This window comes from Helianthus annuus, chromosome 9 (assembly GCF_002127325.2).
Source record: "Helianthus annuus cultivar XRQ/B chromosome 9, HanXRQr2.0-SUNRISE, whole genome shotgun sequence".
Classification (NCBI taxonomy): domain Eukaryota; kingdom Viridiplantae; phylum Streptophyta; class Magnoliopsida; order Asterales; family Asteraceae; genus Helianthus; species Helianthus annuus.
This window is the reverse complement of record NC_035441.2, coordinates 111,121,199-111,143,672: the sequence shown is the minus strand read 5'-3', so window position 1 is coordinate 111,143,672 and position 22,474 is coordinate 111,121,199. Positions and strand designations below refer to the sequence as shown.

The 22,474-nt window shown below is 41.4% G+C and overlaps 1 protein-coding gene across 1 annotated transcript; it reads left to right on the top strand.

Moving 5' to 3' along the window:
* The first annotated feature begins 18,865 nt into the window (after window positions 1-18,865).
* Window positions 18,866-20,334, top strand: LOC110926898 (glutathione S-transferase T3-like). The gene is made up of 2 exons (XM_022170533.2): window positions 18,866-19,333; window positions 19,637-20,334. Exons 1-2 carry the CDS (start codon window positions 18,931-18,933, stop codon window positions 20,332-20,334), a joined length of 1,101 nt encoding a protein of 366 aa, XP_022026225.1. The 5' UTR covers window positions 18,866-18,930.
* The last annotated feature ends 2,140 nt before the right edge of the window (window positions 20,335-22,474 follow it).

Sequence of the window (22,474 nt, the reverse complement as noted above, 5' to 3'; positions counted from 1 at the left end):
GATAATCGAACTGTGAATCAACGACCGACTGTGAATGATAGGAAGTAACAATGCAATAAAGCTAGTCAATCAATAATCAAGCTAATCAAATCAATCATCGAACTCAAGTGTGGATAATTTTAATGCTTTTATACGTGTGTGTGTGCCTTACGTGTTACTTGTGCATGCTTACTTTATGTTAAAGTGTGTGGTGAATCAATCAAAATCAATCAAGAATCGAAGGATAATCAAACTCAATCGAAACCGACTTTGAAAATAGGTTGTAAGGATGCTTGTATGTTAGATATAGTAGTTGGGACTGAAAGTAATTTGAATAGGAACTCTATCCTACTCTACTCCTCAATTATCGAACTCGAAATATCAAAAATCGTCGCGAAACACTCAAAACCAGGCAAGCCGATCGAACAGGGCAACCTGATCGAACAGGCTAGCCGATCGAACAGGCTGTTCGATCGGGCAGCCGCTCGATCAGGGATGCTGTTCGATCAGCCAACCCTTTCCACTTTTGGAAGCCTATAAATAGGGCTGTCCTTGTCAAGCTTTCCACTTTTGGAAAAGCTCTGACCGACCAGCCTTCTATTCTCGCCATTTCTCAGATTTCTCTCAAACCTGTAAGTATTTCACTCCAATCTTTGTACAATCTTGTTCATTAATCGATTCTCCATCTTTCTATCTTTCAAAATCTGAATTCCAACCGTGAAATCACCAAGATCTAGGTGTTCTTGGGTGATGTCATCATGGTGTTCTTCAAGAACACTAAGTTTGGCATCATTCCACCATGAATAACTTAGATCTAACCGATTTCCACATAAACAACCTAAAATCTACCAAAGATCTTAACATTTCACGGTGGAAAAGGATTGAAAGACGGGTTTCCATCTATCTTTCAACTCTTTTACACTCAAACCGGCGAAAACGAAGCTTGAACCGACCTGTAAATCATCCTAAACAAACACATGGTTCAAGATTCGGACTTCACCACGAGATTACCGATTACGAGTTAAACGTTAAACTTAGGTCCTTGAACGCTCCCTGACCGAGCTTGGGTGATTCCAGCCGAGTCAGTGAGTAAAGTAAAGGCTGAGGATTTGATGGTTCAACTTGTGGTCAAACTATCTTTAAAACATCAATAAAATAACGGGAAATGACCAAGTGCTAGGTGATGGACTAACCAGGTCAGGGGCTGGCCGAACGGTTAGGCTATTCGAACGAACAGCCCAACCGAACGACTACGCCAGCCGATCGACTAGGCTAATCGATCGACTAGCATCTGGCCACAAACTCATGAGGTGTAATATTGACAGGGTTCTGTTCGATCGATCGAACCACTCGATTGTAAACATTACTCATCGAATCATGAGATACTACACTTCAACGCTAACCTCTTCGAAACATTTGGATGTCACCCGATCGAGCATGCCACCCGATCGAGTGACAATTTGCCAAGTGTGCAATGCTAACCGATCGGTTGGACCAACCGATCGAACGGACTGTTCGATCGGCCAACTTGAAAGGTAATACAAACCATCATACACAAACACATCCTTCACATCAAAGGAAGAAACAATCCACTTGAAAGAACCAGCCGATCGAGCCAGCCGGCCGATCGAACGGGACGTTCGAACGGACTTTAACCCAATCGAACAGCCCACTCGATCGAACAGCCGTCCGATCGAATGGTCTATCCGATCCAGTTTCCACTGTTCACTTTTTCCGCATTACTCATTGTATTGTTATCGAACTATTCAGGCTAACCTATTCTCAGTGCTCCTCTCAATCCACAACCAACCACTGTGAGTATACTCGATCCCTTTTTGCTTTCAGCACTTTTGGGTGTTACATACGTAATCTATCAAATTCACGAACAACACAAACTACTTGAACGCTAACCTACTTGCATGTATTACTTGACTAAATGATTGCTGTTTATTATGTTTACACGTGGAGTGCTATCTGCCTGCTTTAGCAACGTAGTACTATAGTTTGGACTCAGCACCCGTTCACACGGGGGTTGCTAAGGACAATTACTTGCATGGATTACAGTGGTAATCATGTATTGCGAACTGTCTCGGACAGTCAACTCGAAGTCGTTGGTATCGATGGTCCCATGTTGATAATTTACATGCATCGTTTGCCCTTGTGTACGTGCTTGGTTATGTGTAAACTTTTCGAACTTTATATGCTATATCAAACTTGTGTACTCACCTTTACATTTTATGTATTGACTTTTATTTTAACGTATGTGACAGGTGTTTAAGCTACTAGCGTGCTAGGGAAGCGAGGCAATAATAAGCTTCTAGGAGCCTGTGACCTTAGGACAGTGTCCACATACCTGCTCCAGGGCCATAGTTCTCTGTAGATCTTGTACTGGCACCTGTAGTCAGTAAGATCTACCGTTAGCCGTCTAGAAGTCTTAAAACAATATTTAAATTCGGTCTGTAATAATTAAGAATCTGAGTTGTCGGAACAGTTCCCATATTGTTTAGTTGATTTCTATGATAACTTGTTATTATTTGGGACACGGTATGGGACGTGTTATATAACTGAATTGTATGATAGTTGTTGTGGAAACTTCTGAACAATCTGTTTCGCTCAGTGCCGCGCCCCGATGATTCCGCCATCGGTTGGGGTGTGACAGATTGGTATCAGAGCCATAACTATAGGGAATTAGGTTAGACACGATCTAGTCCGGATCGCTGTCTTAGAGACCTAGACTATAGCTAGGAACCAAGAGACCAAGTTTATATGCTTATTTTATGTTGTTTCCTTCTATTCTATCATTACATCCGAACTCCGAGCCAAATTTTGTAATTTGGACGGGATTAGGAGTGAAACCCGCGAATTCCTGCCTAAATTACAAATTTTGCCAATTACTTTGTGCAAATTTCTATCAACAAACGGGGGAGAATTATACCAAATCAGGGCTGAAACCCGTAATTTGATGAAAACTTTCCTCTAAATTTTTCTTAAAACAAGGAAGAAATTGCTGAGCTAGGGGTGAAACCCTAACCTTGGCAGTTATTCCAACTTTATTTTATCTCGCCAAGGCAATTGACGGACTCCAACGACCTGAACTCACGAGTATGGCCTAGAATGCGCATGCATAATGCCCAAGAATCGAGGCAGAAACATGTCCCCTAGAGTCGAAAGTGACGACAAGTCAACTGTGAATAGTTAAATTGCCATGGTTAGTCAAAGTCTAGTAGCCGCAGACAATCCATTTTCCGATTTTGAGTGTGGCTTTGTTGATTTTATATGATTTACCTGTTTACGTGTTTTAAGATTCGTTGATTGCTCCATTTGTTATCAATCTGCGTGACCTTTGTTGCTATCCTATCTCGATTCAAATCCCAGTTGATGTGATCTAAACGAAACCAGTGTGCTATGCTACGCTAAACGACTAAGTTAGACAGTACCATGTGATGCTATCCGATATGCAAAACGGACGACACTCGACTTGTGGTTATAGGTTTCTGTTTTCTGACAGCCTCTGTGATAAAATTGCGTACGTGTTTAGGAAATTAAGTGCTCTATATGCTTAATTGCTTATGTGCTCTAATTGCTTCTGTGCTTATGTGCCTCTATGATTGTGAGCTTATGTGTTTATATGTGTTACGTGACGTGAGATGCGACGTGATTCTAAGCTTTAGTAAACTAAGACGTGCGAGATTCGAATTCGTTGTGTTGAGCCCTATGGCGATGTCTATTGCAGACCATGTCGTCATCATCAAGAACTCGCCAAAACCTTTCCCGTCAGGAAAAGAGAGACCGACGTCTCGCCAAGCTCATCTCAAGGTCTGTAGCGAAAGCTGTCAGTGAGGTGTACGAAAACACCAGCAAGTCGTCGGAAGAATCCCGAACCCTCACTGAATCCAGCAAAGCTCCGTTCAGTTTCAAGCAATTTAAGGCGTGTGGACCGAAGGAGTTCACCGGTGAAGAGGGCCCTACAGGCTTATTTCACTGGTTTGACTCTGTGGAAGTTACCCTTCGTCAAAGCGGATGCCCGGATCATCTTCGAACTCTCAATGCTACCGGTGTCTTCCAGTCGCGGGCATTGGACTGGTGGACAGCCGAAAGGAATAAGCGCGGGAACGACGCTGCCTACGAGCTGACGTGGGAGGAACTGAAGGCTATCATGCTGGACGAGTTCTGTCCTCCCCACGAACGCCAAAAGTTGGAGGATGAGTTCTGGACCATCAAGCAGAAGGAGGGCGACAACGCTGGTCTCACCGCCCGTTTCAAACAACTGAGCATTATCTGTCCAGACCAGGTCAAGACTCCCGAGATGACCATCAAGAAATACATCCGTGCACTTCCGGATTGTGTTGCAGATTTCGTGTTCGCCGCCAAACCCGCATCAATCGAGGAAACCTACCTACTCGCTGCCGAGATTAACGACAAGCGAGTTAAGGCTGGTGTCTGGGATAAGCCATCCAAGTCGTTGCATCAAGTTACTGCCGCATCAACCGACAACCCTGCTGCTCAAGCCTCCAAGTCCTCGAAAAGAAGAAAGAAGAACAAGAGTTGTGCCGCCGCAACCAATGCTGCTCCTCTTCAGTCAGTACCGCCACAACAGCAACAACCACAGCGCACTGCGCCAGTGATCAATGCGCCGCCGGCTAAGCGTGCGTACACCGGCCCCCACCCACTCTGTGCTACATGTTCTTATCACCACCCGGTGGGTGTGGCCTGCCGTTACTGTGCCCACTGCAACGTTTACGGGCATTTCACTGCGAATTGCCGCTATGGTCCTCGTCAAACGCAAGCTCAAGCCGCTGTTAACCAAGCCCTGCTACCTGCTCCTCAAGCTCCTCAAGCTGCACAGGCCCCGACAAACAATGTTCGGACCTGCTTTGCATGTGGTGACCCTAACCACTTCGCAAACCGGTGCCCGAACAGAGTGGTGAAACAAGAAGCCCAACAACCCCAGCAACAACAACAGCAGCCTCAACAACAAGCCGCTCACGCCAGAACTTTCAACATCAACGCACGCCAGGCTCAAGCTGATAACAACGTGGTCAATGGTACGTTCCTTGTGAATGGTATATATGCATCATGTTTGTTTGATACTGGAGCCGATAACTGCTTTGTGTCATTTGAATTTGAGAAGCTTCTTAGACGTAAGCGCTCTTATCTTTCGTCACCCTTCGAAGTAGAAGTCGCTACCGGAAGAACCATTGCTGTCAATTCTGTGCTCCGTGATTGTACTCTCGAGCTCAACAATCATATATTTCCGATTAATCTCATTCCAATGCAGCTCGGAAGTTTCGATGTCATAGTAGGCATGGACTTTCTTCGTGAAAACCATGCTGAAGTTGTGTGTTCCGATAAGATGATTCGTTTTGTGCTAGCTAGTGGTGATATTCTATGTGTTTATGGTGAAACTACTGCAAAAGATCTCAAGCTCATGTCATGTCTTCAAGCTCGCAAATATCTCCGCAAGGAATATCGAGCCTTCTTGGCCAACATTGTTGTAGCAGAGACGGACAAGAAAAGGAAAGTTGAAGTCAAGGATGTTCCCGTTGTCCGAGAATTTCCTCAGGTGTTCCCTGATGATCTTCCTGGATTACCTCCAAGTCGTGATATCGACTTTCGAATCGACCTTATTCCAGGAGCCAACCCAGTGGCCAAAGCTCCGTATCGACTCGCTCCATCTGAGATGCGAGAACTCTCAAACCAACTCCAAGAGTTACTTGAAAAAGGCTTCATTCGCCCGAGCACTTCTCCATGGGGCGCACCAGTCCTTTTCGTCAAAAAGAAGGACGGGTCGTTCCGAATGTGCATCGATTACCGGGAATTAAACAAGCTGACCATCAAGAACCGATACCCCTTACCAAGAATCGATGATCTGTTTGACCAATTACAAGGTGCTCAGTGTTTCTCCAAGATTGATCTACGTTCAGGCTACCATCAGTTGCGGATTCAAGAGGAAGACATACCCAAAACCGCTTTTCGAACCCGATACGGCCACTACGAATTTATTGTCATGCCTTTTGGTTTGACCAACGCACCCGCGGTCTTCATGGATCTGATGAATCGCGTGTGTAAACCGTTCTTAGACCGTTTCGTCATTGTATTTATCGACGATGTCCTGATCTATTCCAGATCGAGGGCCGAACATGCGCAGCATTTGCGATTGGTTCTCGAGTTGCTTCAGGGAAACCAACTCTACGCCAAATTCTCCAAGTGTGAGTTCTGGTTGGAGGAGGTTCAATTTCTGGGTCACATTGTGAATAGTCGGGGTATACACGTTGATCCTGCAAAGATTGAGGCAGTCAAGGGATGGGTTACGCCAAAGAATCCGTCAGAAGTTCGCTCTTTTCTCGGATTAGTCGGTTACTACCGGCGATTCATCGAAGGGTTCTCAAAGATTGCTGTACCGCTTACCTCCCTTACTCATAAAGACAAGCCTTTTGTGTGGGGAACCGCGCAGGAGACTGCTTTCCAAACCCTCAAACACATGCTGTGCCATGCACCAATTCTTACACTGCCGGACGGAAGCGATGACTTCGTTGTCTATTGTGATGCTTCAAACCTTGGACTTGGCTGTGTTCTCATGCAACGAGACAAGGTTATAGCTTACGCATCTCGACAGCTCAAAATCCACGAGAAGAACTATACAACCCATGACCTTGAGCTAGGCGCAGTTGTCTTTGCCTTAAAGATTTGGCGACACTACCTGTATGGTACAAGGTGTACGATCTTTACCGATCACAAGAGCCTACAACATATCTTTAACCAGAGAGAACTCAATATGCGTCAACGCCGATGGGTAGAACTTCTCAACGATTACGACTGTGAGATCCGTTATCACCCAGGCAAGGCGAATGTAGTTGCAGACGCCCTCAGCAGAAAGAATTACGTGATAGGTGTTCGAAACATCCAGGCTCAGTATAACCTCGAAGCTCTCATCCGCGAAGCACAAAACGCTTGCTTTAACGAGCGTACGTTGAAGAAAGAACGAATCTATCACGATGGAACTCAGCTCGTGAGCAAAGCCAACGGGATATTCTATTATCTGGACCGAATCTGGGTTCCGAGGAGGACAGATTTGCGAAAGATCATCATGAACGAAGCCCACAAATCCCGATATTCCATTCATCCCGGTGCGGACAAAATGTACCAGGACCTTCGCTACAAGTACTGGTGGCCTGGGATGAAAAGGGATATTGCTCTATATGTTGGTAGCTGTTTAACTTGTGCAAGAGTCAAGGCTGAACACCAAAGACCTTCAGGCTTACTCGAACAACCGCCGATACCCGTATGGAAGTGGGAAAGCATAGCTATGGATTTCATAACTAAGCTTCCGACCACGCCATCAGGTCACGACAGTATTTGGGTTATAGTCGACCGTCTAACCAAATCAGCCCACTTTCTGCCAATACGAGAAGACTATAAGGTGGCCAAGTTAGCCCAAATCTACACCGATGAGATCATTAAGAATCATGGTACGCCTCGAGACATCATTTCTGATCGCGATGCTCGGTTTACATCGAGATTGTGGGAAACTTTTCAAGCAGCTCTTGGTACGACGCTGAATTTGAGTACCGCATTCCACCCGCAAACCGACGGGCAGACTGAAAGAATGATTCGTACTATTGAAGACATGCTCCGTGCGTGTGTTATCGATTTTGGTGGTAGTTGGAGCAAACACCTACCGTTGGTCGAATTTTCGTACAATAATAGCTATCACTCCAGCATCGAAATGGCACCTTTCGAAGCCTTGTATGGTAGGAGATGTCGCTCGCCTATTGTATGGCACGAGGTCGATCATTCACAATTGACTGGGCCCGAGATTCTGCAAGAAACGACTGACAAGATCCACCAGATAAGGGAAAACTTGGTGAAGGCCCGGGACAGACAAAAGATGTACGCCGATAAACGACGCAAGCCCCGCGAATTTGCAGTTGGCGACTACGTACTCTTAAAGGTATCACCTTGGAAGGGAGTAGTCCGATTCGGCAAAAGAGGGAAACTTGCGCCTCGATTTGTTGGACCTTTTAAGATTCTGGAAAGGATCGGTAAAGTTGCCTACAAACTCGAATTACCGGAGGAACTCAGCAATGTCCACCCGACTTTCCATATTTCAAACCTTCGAAAATGCGTAGCCGACCACGACGCAATAATACCACTCGACGATCTTCAGGTCAATGAGACGCTACACTTCGTGGAAAAGCCTGTCGAAATCATGGACCGACAGACCAAGCAACTCAGACGCTCTCGCATTCCTATTGTAAAAGTACGATGGGAAGGCAAACGAGGCGCGGAGCTCACTTGGGAACTCGAAAGTGACATGAAGGCCAAGTACCCGCAGTTGTTCAGATAGATCTCAAGCATCAAATTGGTAAAATCACACGGCGATATACGGTTCTCGGCCTAATTTCGGGACGAAATTCCCTAAAGGAGGGGAGACTGTAACACCCCGTGTTTTCCCAAAAGTCAAAGTCAAAATCAAGAGTTGACTGTTATTGGAATTAAAGGTCAATAAAGATTAATTTCATTTTAGTTTCATTTTGATTTTCATATTATTTGGAGTAAGTGTTGTATAATCAAACTAATCGGCCGATAATCGAACTGTGAATCAACGACCGACTGTGAATGATAGGAAGTAACAATGCAATAAAGCTAGTCAATCAATAATCAAGCTAATCAAATCAATCATCGAACTCAAGTGTGGATAATTTTAATGCTTTTATACGTGTGTGTGTGCCTTACGTGTTACTTGTGCATGCTTACTTTATGTTAAAGTGTGTGGTGAATCAATCAAGAATCGAAGGATAATCAAACTCAATCGAAACCGACTTTGAAAATAGGTTGTAAGGATGCTTGTATGTTAGATATAGTAGTTGGGACTGAAAGTAATTTGAATAGGAACTCTATCCTACTCTACTCCTCAATTATCGAACTCGAAATATCAAAAATCGTCGCGAAACACTCAAAACCAGGCAAGCCGATCGAACAGGGCAACCTGATCGAACAGGCTAGCCGATCGAACAGGCTGTTCGATCGGGCAGCCGCTCGATCAGGGATGCTGTTCGATCAGCCAACCCTTTCCACTTTTGGAAGCCTATAAATAGGGCTGTCCTTGTCAAGCTTTCCACTTTTGGAAAAGCTCTGACCGACCAGCCTTCTATTCTCGCCATTTCTCAGATTTCTCTCAAACCTGTAAGTATTTCACTCCAATCTTTGTACAATCTTGTTCATTAATCGATTCTCCATCTTTCTATCTTTCAAAATCTGAATTCCAACCGTGAAATCACCAAGATCTAGGTGTTCTTGGGTGATGTCATCATGGTGTTCTTCAAGAACACTAAGTTTGGCATCATTCCACCATGAATAACTTAGATCTAACCGATTTCCACATAAACAACCTAAAATCTACCAAAGATCTTAACATTTCACGGTGGAAAAGGATTGAAAGACGGGTTTCCATCTATCTTTCAACTCTTTTACACTCAAACCGGCGAAAACGAAGCTTGAACCGACCTGTAAATCATCCTAAACAAACACATGGTTCAAGATTCGGACTTCACCACGAGATTACCGATTACGAGCTAAACGTTAAACTTAGGTCCTTGAACGCTCCCTGACCGAGCTTGGGTGATTCCAGCCGAGTCAGTGAGTAAAGTAAAGGCTGAGGATTTGATGGTTCAACTTGTGGTCAAACTATCTTTAAAACATCAATAAAATAACGGGAAATGACCAAGTGCTAGGTGATGGACTAACCAGGTCAGGGGCTGGCCGAACGGTTAGGCTATTCGAACGAACAGCCCAACCGAACGACTACGCCAGCCGATCGACTAGGCTAATCGATCGACTAGCATCTGGCCACAAACTCATGAGGTGTAATATTGACAGGGTTCTGTTCGATCGATCGAACCACTCGATTGTAAACATTACTCATCGAATCATGAGATACTACACTTCAACGCTAACCTCTTCGAAACATTTGGATGTCACCCGATCGAGCATGCCACCCGATCGAGTGACAATTTGCCAAGTGTGCAATGCTAACCGATCGGTTGGACCAACCGATCGAACGGACTGTTCGATCGGCCAACTTGAAAGGTAATACAAACCATCATACACAAACACATCCTTCACATCAAAGGAAGAAACAATCCACTTGAAAGAACCAGCCGATCGAGCCAGCCGGCCGATCGAACGGGACGTTCGAACGGACTTTAACCCAATCGAACAGCCCACTCGATCGAACAGCCGTCCGATCGAATGGTCTATCCGATCCAGTTTCCACTGTTCACTTTTTCCGCATTACTCATTGTATTGTTATCGAACTATTCAGGCTAACCTATTCTCAGTGCTCCTCTCAATCCACAACCAACCACTGTGAGTATACTCGATCCCTTTTTGCTTTCAGCACTTTTGGGTGTTACATACGTAATCTATCAAATTCACGAACAACACAAACTACTTGAACGCTAACCTACTTGCATGTATTACTTGACTAAATGATTGCTGTTTATTATGTTTACACGTGGAGTGCTATCTGCCTGCTTTAGCAACGTAGTACTATAGTTTGGACTCAGCACCCGTTCACACGGGGGTTGCTAAGGACAATTACTTGCATGGATTACAGTGGTAATCATGTATTGCGAACTGTCTCGGACAGTCAACTCGAAGTCGTTGGTATCGATGGTCCCATGTTGATAATTTACATGCATCGTTTGCCCTTGTGTACGTGCTTGGTTATGCGTAAACTTTTCGAACTTTATATGCTATATCAAACTTGTGTACTCACCTTTACATTTTATGTATTGACTTTTATTTTAACGTATGTGACAGGTGTTTAAGCTACTAGCGTGCTAGGGAAGCGAGGCAATAATAAGCTTCTAGGAGCCTGTGACCTTAGGACAGTGTCCACATACCTGCTCCAGGGCCATAGTTCTCTGTAGATCTTGTACTGGCACCTGTAGTCAGTAAGATCTACCGTTAGCCGTCTAGAAGTCTTAAAACAATATTTAAATTCGGTCTGTAATAATTAAGAATCTGAGTTGTCGGAACAGTTCCCATATTGTTTAGTTGATTTCTATGATAACTTGTTATTATTTGGGACACGGTATGGGACGTGTTATATAACTGAATTGTATGATAGTTGTTGTGGAAACTTCTGAACAATCTGTTTCGCTCAGTGCCGCGCCCCGATGATTCCGCCATCGGTTGGGGTGTGACATGTAGCATAGGGATCCATCGAAATGACTTGTCCAGCGTTGTAGAGGTGAATGTAGCAATCGGTGCGTCTTGTTAAGTTTAGGAAAAATGTTACCGTAGCTGAAGAATCGTTATGCGGGTGCTGATCTGGAGCGCCTTCCCGGGGTGCGGGTATGTCTTGAAAGAGAACGGTAGTCATGTCGGTGCAATGGACGTCGGTCTTCATAGATACAACATCAGCGGGTGCAGGTGCGGTAGAAATGTCTCAACAAAAGGAGATTCAATAGGTGCAGGTACTGGGTCTGGTAAGAGGAGTGCAAGGTATAGTAGTCCAAAGGAAATAATGTCACGTTTAAACAGGTTTAGCACGTGCAACATCAAGCTGGCCCGCAAGGAACTGGAGTTGCCTCAGGGGCAGGTCCTATGGAGTGTGAGGGTATGTGAGCTTGAGCAAGTGTTAGTGCAGTAGTCAAAGCGGCATCGTCGTCCGTGTCGGGAGCAAAAGTGGTAACCTGCCTGTTGGTAAAGTCGTAAATGTCGCAGACTCAAAGGAGTCTGAAATCGAGTGTATACTAGAATCAGAGGATAGCTTGATAATAGGGATCTCAAAACGTAGAGTTAGTAACAACGTCCTCATCTAACTTTCCATCATCCTGGGTATCAACGGAAGGATCATCAATAAGCAAATTAACGTCGTCATCAAAAATTTGTCAAAGAGGTAGATTCTTGGGGAAAATAATCATGAGGGGTACGGTGTCGAGAATCGGAGCCACGATGTGCGCGTCATCGAAGTGTCCAAATGATGAGGTGGTCGTGGACCGAAACAAGGATGACAGGAAGTTTCTTGTCAAGGAAGCCATCAGCAAGGGTAATTCATCACCAGAGTCTGGCAGCGCGGATGGTTGGCAGTCGTCCTCGTTCTTGGTCAACATGTCAGGGTCACTCTCAGGGTCTGACGTAAATATCTCTGGCGCAGGTACAGTCTCATCATCTGTGGCTGTGGCGGTAGGGTCGTCAATGCTTGACAACTCGCTTTTTGATCAAGGCGACATGTGTATCGGTGCATGGTAGTCATAGTATGTATTTCCATAGTAATCACTATCAGTTAGCGTATGCAAACAGGTTCCACATATGCACATTTATCAAAAATCAGCAACTAAGCATGCATGCGATAACAATGTAAGCAAGTAATCATCCTAGTCTTCCCTAGACTATCTCACCCAGTCTCTTAGACCGAACTCCCTAGTCTCTTAGACTAACTCCCTGGTCTCTAAGACCAACTCCCTGGTCTCTAAGACCAACTCCCCGGTCTCTAAGACCAACTTCCCCAGTCTCTAGGACTAAATCCCTGGTCTCTAAGACCAACCTCCCAGTCTCTAAGACTAAATCCCTGGTCTCTAAGACCAACCTCCCAGTCTCTAAGACTAAATTTTTCCCCAGCCTCTAAGACTGAACTTCCCCAAATTCCTAAGATTGGACCCCTCAGTCTCTTAGACTGAACCTCCCCAGCCTCTAAGGCTGAACCTCCCTCAATCTCTAAGATTGAATCCCTCAGTCTCTAAGACTGAACCTCCCTCAGCCTCTAAGACTGATCCTCCCTCAGCCTCTAAGACTGATCCTCCCCCAGCCTCTAAGACTGATCTATAAATACAAATTTGAAATGTGTATCTGTGCCTTTTTGTTTGTAAAAAAAAATGTTTGTTCCCTGGATCTGGGCATTTTGTGTATGCAATGAAAACATGTTTGTAAAAGCGTTTTCGTGAGAGCCCTATTGATCGTAGTCTAGACTCGAGAATGAATCCTAGTTCGCTACGATCGAAGCTCTGATACCAAGCTGTCACACCCTGACTTTTGCGGAAGCGTGATTATGGGTGACTTACTTGTTATCCTTGCATTCAACCATATCAAACAATCTATATGATAATACCAAAGATTTGTCATCCATAAAATGAGTTTAAAACATAACAACATTGTCTAAAATGTAGACTTCAAAATTTAAGTTTTACAAACCAGATGAATTGTATAAAAGTTTGCTAAGGACTCGTCAAAGATAATAGTTGTAATCAAAGTTTGGAAGACGTGTCTCGTCCAGGATTAAGACACACTGGCCAAACCCAAAAACCATGGATGACATCTTTATACTTAACATGACTTGAAATTCCAACGCCCGCCAGATCCATACTTAATTTCCTGAAATACATGTAGTTTGGAAAACATCAACAAAAGTTGAGCGAGTTCATGTGTATGTGAGTCTGTATAAATCGTTAATGTGTGTCTGTATAGATTGTGAAATATGTCTGTATAAATGCATGTCCTTGGTATGTAGCAATAAGGAAAAACAGATCAATTAATGTGTAGCTAATACATTAATAAGTGATATGGCCTAGGAAGCACTCAAACCTGTAACGCGTACTTCATACCGGTCCTTCCGGCGGAACGACATAGTCACCACATGCAGCCACACGCTGGCCCATGTGTGGGGCTCGCAACACCCAATAGATCTATCACTCATGCCTCTCGGTCCTTATACAAGGATTAATGGTCTTACGATAATAGCCTATCCATTCACGTGATCTAACAGTAAATTCCTTAGCTAATCATACCATGTATAAAAGTGTCTGTAAATGTCTGTAAGTGTCTGTAAATGTCTGTAAAAGTCTGTAAATGTCTGTAATAATTGTAACATGTATTTCACCCCCGAAGTATAAAACTGAAAACGGTTAAGAGAAAAGGGGGACATGAACTCACAGTATTGCGTCTTCGGTACTCGTAACCCAAATCTCCTCAGCAAACACGACTACCTACAATGGTCTAACGTCTATTAGACGGACGGGCCGTGCCTTGACTTAGAGTTTAGTGTTTTGAGTTACGTTACATTGGCATTATGTTGTTAAAATAATAATAATTATTTTAACTTTATTAGAAAAATAGTTAGACAACTATTTCGTATTTATTTTCTCGAATGTTTTACTAAGTGTTCGGATTCTAGGAAAATTTCGGCAGAGTCTCCTCTGTAAATAGAGGTGTCCATGCTTAAATAGCATATCATTTTCTTTTATATAAATCCAATAGTTCTTTTTCAATCATCAAACCGACATATCGACAAACAAAACGTTACTTACTTTATTTCAGCTTTATTACTCAAAACCAGACTATTTTCGAGGATTTTTATAAAATAGTTAACCTTTTCTAAAAATTACCAAATTTTCACAGAATGTCACAAATGTTCCAAAGTTTATTGTGTAAAAATATCAAAGTCCAATTCGTTACCCATATTTTATAGAAAATCATTTTCTCGACTGCAATCAGATTTGTTACCTTCTGATCGCAGTTTACGGAAATATTCACTAAAAATCAATCGTAAGTCCGTTTGACGAAATTCCAGTTGGAGGGTCGTCCTGACAATGGTGTCTATCTACTGTAAAAATTTCATGAGTTGATTTTACTCAGGTTTTAAGTTGTGACTTCGAAAATAACCCACCTTTTCTGCAGTAAAAATGCAGCTTGAGCTGCTGTCCAAAAATAACCTTTTAAAAATAGTAAACAGTCTCGAAAAATTATGATTCCAGTGCCATTTGTTTAGTTATTCCAAAACACTCATTTTAGGCTTTAGAAAATCCGTTTTTCGACTTAAAATGATCCCGTTACAGCCTGTTGAAGTTGGCTGGAAATCCAACTCAGCAAGCTGTTTGAGTTTTTGTGTATGAAGAACAATCAACAATCGAACAAGAATCGAAGTGAGACAAGAGTATGAATGGACTTACTACTAGCACAAGGCTAGGGTTGAAATCTTAGGATGAGATGATAAAGAATGATGGTGAGAAAAGCTTGAACAAGGCTTCTTGAGAGCACTCCAACTTCTCACTTCTATGGAGGATCTTTACCACTTGAATGTGAGCTTGATGGAGAAGAAATGGAGGTTTGATGTATGGTAGTGATGGAATTCAGTTGTGGAGAGAGTGGGGGGGGGTATGAGCCGATTTTAGAGGGAGGAGAGAGAGAGGTGTGTATCTTGAGGAAATGATGAATATTTCTTGGAAATGTGCATCTAGCTTGTAGGAGAATTATGACATGAAATTTGGCCAATGAACTCAAGATTCTCTTTACAAAAGATTTAAACAAAATATATCTTAATGATTAGGGCAGATTTTCGGTTATGGGGGGGTGGGGTAAAGTGTAAATTTTTTGTTAATTAGTAGGTAATTATTAAAAGGTTAAGGGTATTTACAAGTATAGTGGGTGTATGTCATGTTTGCATGGTGCATGGGGATTTTTTGACCATGATTAATTTAAAATAATAAAATAATATTTCTAACAATATTTTCATGTCCCGGGTAATGTCTGGTTGTTCGGTTTCGCATCGTTCCGTTAAAGCGTTTAATTGACCCGTAAAGCGTCTTTTGTGCATCTTTTTGTAACGAATTTAATTCCAACACTTAGGAAAGTGTCCAGGACCATTTAGTCAATACTCTGTATAATATGAGTGTGTTAAAAGCTGAATTGTTACTGAAAATGCGGAATTCTGTAATTAAATTGCGTTTTAGGCACTTTCCGGCACTCAAACTATCACCTAGTGACATAGTCTTATGGTCCTCACTTCCCTACACTCCATACTGGTGTAGTGTTTTATCCCTGGCCCATACTGGCCTAAAAATAGTGTCTGTCTATGTGCTGGCATTGTCAGCATGTGTCTGAGTTATTCGCTCACTGTACTAACTGTGCTTTGTGCATCAGGTTGTCACTAAGAGTCTGTATGAAATAATTGAAGTGACTGTATGTAAAGAATGCACATGTATGTATATAACATAAATCATTAAGCAGTTTAAAGCATCAGATGTAATCAAGCACAGTTATTAAGCTCATAATTAAAATTAATTAATTGTACGGATGCATGCAAAATTGACGGTTGTCACATTGTAGGTAGTCGTGCACACTAGTAGCAGCTTGAGTTATGTCGAATTGAAGAACACAAAACAGGGAGTTCATGTCCCCCTTTTCTTTTAACTGTTTTCAGTTTTATAACTCTCAGGGGTGGAATACATGTCACATATGTCACAATGGTATGATTTGGCTACGAAATGAACTATTAGATCATGTGAGCATAGACGGAAATTGAAATGCCATTAACTCTCATAAGAAATATGGACAAAGGTTAGATCTAACGGGTATGGCCGAGCCCCACTCATGGTCCTTATGTGACCAGTTTGAGTGTTTTGGTGTCCCAGTCGAGGTGACTCGACAACGGTCAAGGGTGATTTGACACAGTCAAGGTGATTTGATACGGTCAATGGAATTTGACACAGTCAAGGTGAATTTGACACAGTCGAGGGGAATTCGACACAGTCGAGGGGATTCGACGAGGGTATAAGCCTACTTATATTGAGTGCTCCCTATGCCTTCACATACATTAATGTCCCTGCAAAACATTAATTTGATCTGTTCATAGACGCTTTTCATACCTGTTTTCAAAGGAGTCTCTCAAATGTTTACAAGCTTATCAGTACTCATACAAAACGCATGAACTCGCTCAACTTTTGTTGATGTTTTTCAAAATTACATGTATTTCAGGTAACAAGTTGGATCTTGGGCGCTGGTGTTGTTTCTAGTAGTAAATTCCAAGTTTAGATGTCATCCACTTTTGTTGGTTTGTAACTTAGTCGAAGGTTGTGTTGTTTGAAACTTAAATGACCGGTGTTTGTAATACTTTAAACTTAATGAATGGATGGACATCGTTTTGATCATATAGTTGTTTATTATGATTGAATGCAATGATATTGAACAAGTCACACATCATACGATTCCGCAAAAGTTAGGGTGTGACACATGTTTAGATGTTTAATGTTTTGCTGTTAAAATTTTCGTTATAAATAATGCGAATAGACATACACACATTAACGATAAAAAGAAATTGATTATTATAAATAAATGTAAAAGTGGTGATGACGTGGAAATATAAGCATTGATAAAAACGTTTGTAGGGTTAGAGAGAAAATGCGTACTTTTTTGGCATTTGTTAAAATTTGACGTGTTAACTGAGTGGGCACATTTATAAATGCATTTAACACCTTGTATTGGTGATGGTCTTATGTGAATTTTATGAAGATGCACTTATATTTTTTTTAACAATAAGTTTATTGTTTATTTCCAATAGAATTTTAAATAAACTATAGAAAACCAAAGTAACAAAATTATTTTTCATCATTGTTTTTAAACCATGATCCACATTTAGCAAATATAGTTATAACTAGTTAAAAAAATCGTCGCCGCAACGCGGCGAAGTTCTTTTGTTATTTTAGTCTGTCTTTAGGCCGTGGGGTATGGTGGGGCTTGGGTTGGGGCATTTGTTGACACGTGGAATGGGAGCCCCCCACCACTGAAACCCACGCCCATGGGGTATGGTGGGGCTTGGGTTGGGGGCTTAGGTTGGGGGCATGAGTTTGGTTTGGCCATTGAGAGCCTGCCATGTCACTTACTAGCCCGCCCCACGCCCGGCTTCAAACCCACGCCAATGGGGCCACGCCCAAACCCACGCCCTAACCCAAGCCCCCCGGGGTGGTGGCTTTGGCGTTTTCAGCCAACCCACGCCCCAACCCAAGCCCCATACCCCACAGCCTTATATGTGTTTGAGATCACTACGAGCGCGTTGCACACGGAATCGCTGACACGAATAAAAAGAAAATGTAGAAAAAAAAACACTAAAAAATAACCGAAAGAAAATCAATTAAAAAAGTTGTATGGTAATGATGTTGTTCGGTAGCCCGTAGTCAGAGATGAGCAAATAGTAATGGATACCGGTACCGAATTTCCTGAACCGAAAGATCCTAAGTACCAGTTCGGTACTGACGTTTAGCGTTCCTAGTACCGGTTCACTACCGGTTTTTACCTTCATATACCGATACCGTAACCGGTATTTTCCGTACCAATACCGATTCGGTATCAGTTGACACCGAGCTGATCCCTACCCCTGAAACTAAAAAAAAGTTGTACGATACCGTTGGTGTTCATACGGTACCCGTGATCAGGGATGAGCAAATGGTACTGGGTAGCAGTACGAAATTTCTCGAACTAAAAGATTATCAAACTCAATCCGGTATCGACTTTTGGCGTTTTATGTACCAGGATGGTGCTGGTCTTTACCTTCATGTACCGATAACAAACCGATATTTTTGATACAACTACTAGTTAACACTAAGCTTTTCAGACTTAAAAAGTAAAGGAGATAAGAATTATTATAATATTAAGATAACAAAACTATAAAAGAAACTGTATATAATATTTAATTATATTTATAGTTACTGTTCATTAATTATTAATAATAATAATAATAAAATAATAATAATAATAATAATAAATTTAATATATATGAGAATTATAGAACAAAGACTTCGTTAAAAAAATCGAAGTTGATAAAACTATTATTAGGCTACACGGTATGGGGGTCGGCCCCGGCCCGTCGTGGGTCGGCGACGGTCCAAACACCGTGCCGCCCCCTACCGTCGCCGTCCTCTCCGTCCATATGTTGCCGTTTGCGATGATGCAAAAAAAGTGGGTCCCCCTCCATTTTATTGACCGTTACAAAATAAAAAAAAAACAAAAATACCATAATTGGGGAAAATGCCAAACGGTCACTTTTTTAAAATATATAAATATTACTTCCATTTTCACTATCAAACACCAAATTAACCTCAATAATTCACCTCTTTCTCATATAATTTTTACACTCCTTCCACTATTCTCTCAACCTTCTTCCACATAATTTTCATGGATCCGTTCAACAACCCGGAGAACCCGAACACTACGAACAACCCGAATACTCCCAACAATCCGACCCAACCAAATGTTTTTTCGGTTCCGGGATATTATCCAACGCTAGAACCGAACCAATTCTCCCAATATTCATCGAACGCGTTTGCTTCATTCCAACACTCGCCAAACCAATTCACTCAAATCTCCCAAAATCAACCGATCTCGACCCAATCCGAACCCGAAGACGATGTGGAGATTGTGCCCGAAACCCAACCGCCTAAAGGGAAAGGAAAACGAAACAAAGGCAAACAAGTAGTGGGTGATCAAACGTCGAAACCGAAGGCGATTAAGTGGACCCCAATCGAAGAAGAAGCCTTAGCCAAGGCTTTCATTGGCACTTCCGACAACCCGGTAAAAGGTTCGTACTTTTTTAAAGTTTACATCTTTTTAAAGTTTACATCTTTTTAAAGTTTACATTTTTTAAAGTTTAAATTTTTAAAGTTTAAATTTTAAATTTTTTTTTTTCTTAACAGTGGGTTTATATTTTAGTTTTAAAGTTTATTTTTTGTTTAAGCTTATTAGTTTTTAAGTTTAGTTTTTTATTAGGTTTAACAGTTTTAAATTTTTTATTTTTTTTTTTCTTAACAGTAAGTTTTTTTTTATTTTGTTTGTTTTAAAGTTTGTTTTGTTTTTTTAATTTTCTTTGTTTGTTTTTTTATAGGTAATAACCAACCGGGTGACGGGTTTTGGTCCAAGGTATTGGCCAAGTTTCTCGCCATGATGGACCAAGGCCCGTATAGAGATATCGACTCGGTTTCCTCGAAGTGGCGAAAATTGAACTCGGCCATTAATCGGTTTTGCGAGGAGTATAACAAATTACATACAAGTGACCGTCGTAGCGGGTGGAACGACGAGGATGTGTTCAAAATGGCATTGGAAAAGTATAAGCAAAATCATGGTTCCAACTTTCCTCACGTTCGCGCGTGGATGGTTGTAAAAGACGACCCAAAATGGGCGCCCATTCCTAACGAGGTGGCGATGGCGAAACGCCAAAAAACATCGGAAACGGGTAGTTTAAGCGCCGGTGGATCGGACGCGAGGTGTCACATTAACTTAAATGATAACGCCGACTATGACGAAGACAAGTATAACGTACGTGAACCCGAGCGTCCACCGGGCCGAGACAAAACAAAGAAGGAGCGGGCCAAGGGAAAAGAAAAGGAAAAGGTGGACCTGAACATGGTTGAGTTTATGGAACACCTAAAAGTGTACAACGACATCTCGGCCCAAAAGACGAAGGCGAAGGAGCGGGCCGTCGAAGAAAAAAGTCGTGCATCGGACGAAAAGTTAAAAGAGAAGGTCCGATTGTCGAATGAGAAAATCCGAATCTCCGATGAAAAAATTCGGCTTAAGGAATAGGAAATAATGACGATGAATGTCGAGGACGAACCCGAGCCGAAACGTTCGATGTTGAAAAAATTACAACACGACATCATGAAAAAACATCAAATTATTTAACTTTATGTTTATTTTTATTAAGTCTTTTTTTTTTAAGTTCATGTATTTTTTTTAATATTTATGTAATGTGGGTTTAATATTAATGAAAATATTTTATTAGTATATTTGTTAAATGTTAAAAAAAAATAGAATACTAAAAAAATTAAAAAAAACATAAAAAGTGGTGGAGGACTATGACTAGGATCATCCTACCATGCCTTCTAGTTTTGGAGGACGGACCATCTTAGAGAGGAATGTGACATGACGCCTACGTGGCGGATCATCCTCCAAGGATGGTCCATCACCATACCATGTAGTCTTAAAGGTTAAGCTTTATAATACACAATCACATAAGACAAAATCTTTTACCTTTATATATTATATCGCCTGTTGGGCATTTATCTTTATACTATTCTCTTGATGAATAGATGATCAAAAGGTAATTTAAAATCCCGAAATGCTCGATACGTCCAAGTTTGCACAGACAAACTGTTCATGATTTATTGTCATATGATAAACTGTTTATAATTCATGAATGTCAACTGTTTATGATTTAAAATTCTGTTAGTTGTTGCATGAGAGATGTGTTTTTGGTGGGTGTTACCGCTTTAACCCGAATAAGGAGCTTAAAGGTGCCGTTTGTTTAGCTCTTAATAAGGCTCTTAATAGTTTAGATATCTGGTTCAACACTTAATGGTTACTAATTCAGAAGTTGTCAAACAACCCATTACTTTTTTAACACTTTTTAATTTGTTTTCATTATTTATTACAAAATGTATAAATCATAGATGTCATTAATTCATACGTCATTTAGTAAATTTTCGATTTTCAAAAATTGACATTACCTATTGAAAATAAAACCATGTTATTGTTTTGCTGGATTATTAAAAAGGGCAAGTTCCTAACAGGTTCCACTCCCCACCAAACCCTTGATAAATAATGGAAGTTCAGAGCTTAAGTTACTGGAGATTCCATCATTTATTAAAGATAATAGATCCCAATGTTCAATCCACCATTTTAACAACAGTCTACTGTGCACATGGTCGCCTACAATAGTACAACTAACCCTGCACAAGTTACAGCTCCTATATTTTGCCCATTTACTAATAAACAAGTTTTTTTTTAAACGAGAAATTTGGATCACTGACGGATCACTAGAGTATCAATAAACAAGTTCCTTTTAACCTTGGCTTGAGTACATTTTTAAGAAAACTCACAACATTCTGTCATACCCTGCTAACTAATGAGACTAGTTGACCAGGTAAAACACCGCTTCCACTATAAACGGGCACTCATGAGCTGCTCAATATCGTATCGGTAAAAGCTCAAAACAAACAAAGCTCAAAACAAACAAAGCTCAAAACAAGTCAAGTTTAAATGAGCTATCGTATCGGTATAACTCATACAAGTTGCTCTTGTTAACTCATATCGTATCGGTATAACTCAAAAAAGTTGCTCTTGTTAACAAAAGATAACTTGTTTTAGGTATCTAGAATTCTACATGTCTGTGTTGGTGTTGCTGATAACACAAGGTTGCTTTTGCTGTTTCAAAAATCTTTTTAAATTATTGTTAAAAGGTTGCTTTTGTCTGTTTCAGATATCTTCTTAAATTATTGTTAAATAGAAAGAAGGTGAAAATGTGGTTTTTTATAGTATCCCAAATGAGTAAATTGTCATTTTCCTCCCCGAGGTTTGACCACTTTTGCAACTTTCATCAAAAGGTTTGTTTTTCTGCATCTGGGTCATCGTGGTTTAAAATCTTGTCATTTTCACCCCTGAGGACCAAATCGCGATGAACGAAAGTCGCAATAAATTGCCAAACCTCAGGGACGAAAATGACAAGATTTTGAAACCACCAAGACCCATATGTGAAAAAACAAAACCTTTGGATGAAAGTCGTAAAAGTAGCCAAACCTCATGGACGGAAATGACAACTTACTCCATCCCAAGATTATTATTATAATCTATATACTTGTTGTAGCTTTTTACATGCTGTGTGTGTCTTGATGTTTGAGGTTTAACAATATAACCCACTAACTAAGCCACTATTAGCACTAACCTT

Excerpts from the sequence above, each read along its gene's own strand:
- LOC110926898 (XM_022170533.2), top strand. The coding sequence starts at position 18,931 with ATGGATCCGTTCAACAACCCGGAGAACCCGAACACTACGAACAACCCG. Across the intron at positions 19,334-19,636 it reads TTCCGACAACCCGGTAAAAG|GTAATAACCAACCGGGTGAC; the intron begins GTTCGTACTTTT and ends GTTTTTTTATAG.